This window comes from Terrapene carolina, unplaced genomic scaffold (genome assembly GCF_002925995.2).
Source record: "Terrapene carolina triunguis isolate 2854851 unplaced genomic scaffold, T_m_triunguis-2.0 Scaffold233, whole genome shotgun sequence".
Taxonomy (NCBI): domain Eukaryota; kingdom Metazoa; phylum Chordata; order Testudines; family Emydidae; genus Terrapene; species Terrapene triunguis.
This window is the reverse complement of record NW_020664584.1, coordinates 11,656,750-11,660,995: the sequence shown is the minus strand read 5'-3', so window position 1 is coordinate 11,660,995 and position 4,246 is coordinate 11,656,750. Positions and strand designations below refer to the sequence as shown.

General features: G+C 55.6%; 1 protein-coding gene across 2 annotated transcripts in view; it reads left to right on the top strand.

Moving 5' to 3' along the window:
* Nucleotides 1-1,821, top strand: part of LOC112113603 (rho GTPase-activating protein 39-like) — a 129,562-nt gene extending 127,741 nt beyond the window's left edge. For both annotated transcript variants that reach the window (XM_026656749.1, XM_026656750.2), the window contains exons 9-10: nt 957-1,126; nt 1,473-1,821. In XM_026656749.1, the coding sequence (XP_026512534.1) occupies nt 957-1,126; nt 1,473-1,667 (365 nt within the window). In that variant the 3' untranslated portion in view covers nt 1,668-1,821. The remainder of the gene's footprint in view (nt 1-956; nt 1,127-1,472) is intronic.
* The last annotated feature ends 2,425 nt before the right edge of the window (nt 1,822-4,246 follow it).

The window sequence follows — 4,246 nt, the reverse complement described above, 5'->3', positions numbered from 1 at the left end:
ACGCGGCTGGGTGGCGGGCAGGTGCAGGGCCCTGCACTCGGGCACTGTAGATACAGCTGTCCTTAGGAGCAGCATTTTGATTCTTGTCTTTCTGCTTTTCTCCCAAATGTCACACCCAGTTGAGTTTCCAAACCCAAGCACAATCTGCCCCCAGCCACCCCACCTCAGGGTCTGATCCTGTCAGAGATCGGCAGCTAGGCAGGGCTGAGCCTGGCAGGTCCTTGGAACATAGGACAGGAAGGGACTCCTGGGTCCCTGACTCCAGTCCCTACTTTTGCAGGCAACCACATGATATAATTTTGGATGAAAGACGCCAGTGAGCATTGAGCTGCTCAAGTGATTCAGTAGGTGGCACTTTCTGCTCCACAGAATAACTGAGGCGGTTCTTCGGCTGGTGTCAGCTGTGTACTGAGGGGCAGGCGTCAGAGATCAAATCAGAATTCCCTTGTGGTCAGCAATATTGTCAGCCCCACAAATCATGAGGCTGGCTTCAGTGTAAGCAGTGCAGAGTCCTGGTTCTTGGCTTTCTGCTGGCTGAGCCCTTAGGCCATACCTGGGTACACGTTCAAGCTGTTCTCTGCAACCAGGAGGCCAGACTCATTTGAAGTGAGAGCTGCTCTGCTGCAGGCTCCTGACTCAGCAGCTGGGGCTTTAAGAACATCAAATATCGTGAGACGCAATGAAATCAAAAGAGTTGGAAACACTGGGGCAGCAAAGATCCTGTGTTACTTTCACCAGGGTAGCTCTGGGCAAATTCCCACTCCAGTCATTCCATTGTGCCCGCAGCGCCCTTGCGGTCTGTCAGCATGACCCAGGGTCGGCCTGCATCTTGTCTGGTTGTGCTGCTGTGTCCTGTCAAACTGCAGGACATTATGGAGTGTAACTCATGTCCTGGCTGGGGTAGACGTGTTGGCCTGTTTTCATGCCCCTCTCCCCCGTTCTGCCTTCCCTCCCAGCCTCCCTGCTGAAGCTGTGGTACCGGGAGCTGGAGGAGCCCGTCATCCCCCAGCAGTTCTACAAAGAGTGCATCAGCAACTATGAGAACCCTGCCGCCGCCGTGGCTGTGGTGCAGCTTCTGCCAGAGCTCAACCGACTGGTCCTGTGTTACCTCATCCACTTCCTGCAGGTGAGCACCCCTCCCTCTGCCCCACACACACCCCAGCCGTGTGCTGGGGGCTTTGGCTCTGGGAGTCTTGCCTCTTATTTCATGAGCAGAGTGTGTTAATTCCCAGCCTGGTTTGACATGGAGCAGGGCTGGTCCCTCCCAAGCATCGCCCTGTGAAGTCCTCTGACCCTGGTGAGGCTCCCATCCCCCAGCCCCACGTGCATGCTACAGGATTTCTGTGTTGAGAAGCATTGTCTGCAGCCTCGTGCTCCAGCTGATCCCCGGAGCGAGGCCTGGTTCCCTGGGCCTGGCTGCTTCCCACCCTTGCCCCATTGTTCTGGCTGAATCTCCTCCTCTCACCTCACAGATCTTTGCTCAGCCGTCTAATGTGGGCAAGACGAAGATGGATGTGAACAACCTGGCCATGGTGATGGCCCCGAACTGCCTGCGCTGCCAGTCCGACGACCCCCGGGTCATCTTCGAGAACACCCGCAAGGAGATGTCCTTCCTGCGCATGCTCATTGTGCACTTGGACACTAGCTTTATCAGAGGGGTGGTGTGAGGGTCTGGCCCCCCAGGGCTGCGGGGAGGAGAGCACGAGGGCTGGCCCCCCCACGACTCGTCACCAGAGACAGCACGGGGGTGCAGAATGCCCGCTCCAGGCTCTGGTTCCCGGCTCTAGGATTTCTACCATCGTTCCTGTTGTCGCATCAGCATCAGTGTAAACAGGAGGAGCGTGGGAGGGCTCAGGGCTCGCAGGCAGAGTGGCTGGCCAGTGCTAGGGAGTCTGGAGTGTGGTGCTGGCTCTGTCGGGCCAGGCTTAGCGCTGTCACCCAGTGGCTCCTATGGCATTGGGAGTGGGGAAGCTCTGCACCAGCCGCTCCAAATCAGGGTTGCAAGCTGGAGCAGAGGCTTCTGCCAGGGAACTGGTTAGGAGTGTGGGTCTGACACCCTTATTGATGTGCCTTAGTGCAAAGGGTGGATGACTGGGGCTCAGGAGACATGGTCAGGGCGGGGCTCTCATGTCCCTTCCCTTCCAGCCCCTGCCATAAGGAGGCAATAAGGGCTGTTTCCATTGCAGGAACAACCCCAGGTAACCCACGGTCTGCTTCCCCTCTGCCTGGCAGTGTCTGCAGAGACACCTGGCCCCCTAGGGCTGTTTCGTGCTGACTTAATCCTGCTTGAACAGCCAGGAGAGACTCCCCAAGTATGGGGGACTCCCTGGGGTCATAGGGCCACCCCTTCTCCATCTCCTGAGATGAGGTGAAAGATGTCAGGGGTCTTCGGTGTTTGGCCAGTCCCGCCAGAATGGCCATGGAGGTCTTTGGAGCTGGTATATGACGAGCAGCAGCTCACTGGCCTGGGTGTCAAAGAGCTAGAAAGGTGGCAGATTGCCACTTGCACCAAGCGCCGCTCCTCCAGGCTGGAAGACTGATGCGCTCTCTAGTGGGTGGGGAGGACGCTTACTGGTAACAAGCGATCGCTAGGGTAGCATGTGCTGTTGTGCTAGGAGGCGTGAGAGGGCTTGCTACAGGCTTGCTACACCAAGCACTATGCTCTGTCTGCCGTGTCCCTGTGCCAGGAGTCACCCCTGCATTCTGCTCACTGCGTCCCCGTTACCGCCAAGGCAGCGTGCTGCGTAAGTCCTTAAACCAGGAAAGCAAGCCAGAGCAGCTGGTGTGTTTCAGAGCCTTGCTGGCGAGGAGGCTGGCTGGCTGGGGTGGTCTCCGAAAGGCTGTGGCTGACCGTATTTGTTAGTGCCATAAATGCTCTGGGCTTGCTTTGGGCCAGTGAGAGTGTGGTGAGCCGCAGCGAGGAGGGGGTGTCTTTCTGAGGCTGCTTAATGGGAACATGTGGGTTTCCCCTTGGCCTCCAGCCAGTCACACATTCCTTCGCAGACTGTAACTCCTAATTACGTGGTGCCCAGTGCTGCAACTGTTCTTTTTTAAGCATTTTCTCTACCAGCGGCAGGCCTGTTATGGGCCAGATCTCTGAGCCTTGTGGTTGTTTGTACAGCACTACGCCCGCCAGTGGTATCCAAAGCCATATTCACTCTTGTGCCTGCAGATTCCCCTCGTCCCAGCTGTGTTTCTCATGTAGGTGCCGAACACAAGCCAGCCTTCTCCTGACTGTAAACCATTTGTGAGCCAGAGCTGCAGTGGCCTAAATTCCAGCTGGCAGATGCATTGAAAGGCTACTCTCTGCTCAAGGCTGAGCACAGGTTTCAGACAGTCGGTGTGACACGTACAGGGAGCTCGGAACACTTGTAGCTTATGAAGTTGATGACTCAGGGAGCCCTGGGGTGCAAGATCTTCAGCCAGAGTTTGGCCTGTGCCCTGTAGAACCAGGGGCCAAGGTGCTTCTCCTTGTACCAGATGCGAGGTGCTGGTATTACTGGGTCAGGAAATCCCTGCTCCTCAGGTCACAAGAGATCAGTCTGTCCTGGGTGCCAGAAAGGGTGCAGGGAGGGGCTGCTTCCCAATCTCACCCCGCTGCAGAGCTAGGAAGCAAGTCAGCTCCTCTGGCTTCCACAAGAGGGTGTTGAATTTACGCAGCTGCTTCCACCCTGAATGGTCCGTGCAGTTCAGGTGCCAGCCCTGGGTCACTGGGAAATTGAAATTGTTAAACAGTGCTCAGGGTGTCACATTCTCACCCCAAATTAGCTGGAATGTTTGCTCATGCCTGGCTCAGGATCCCCTTTCATTGGGTTGTAGATACACACCTGTCCCAGGGTTGTCAACTGCAGCTAACAACATTGTGGGCAATGATTCAAATTCTTCCTTGCCCTTCGGTGTAGCAGATAGATATTTGCTGCTGTCTATATCAACGCTTTTTGCCAGGGCTGTAAAATAGGCTAAGAAATTACACTGGATATTGGTTTCTTTTTTGCCAATCAGTTTGTAAATGTGAACCCAATGAAGCAGCCTCTCCTCTGTTACAAGAATCATTAAAAATTCAGTGGCGAACCCTCATCCCTCCTGTGCATTTTTTAAGCTTGGTTCGTCCACATGGAGCTTCCTTTTCCAGTGGCAATGTCCGAGGGCGGTGGCTGAGCTGTGATGTGAGCATTCGCAGAGGGACACAGGCTGCTGCTCAAACCCAGCAGGTTTTGTGGGATCCTCTGGATCTTGTCCCCATCCC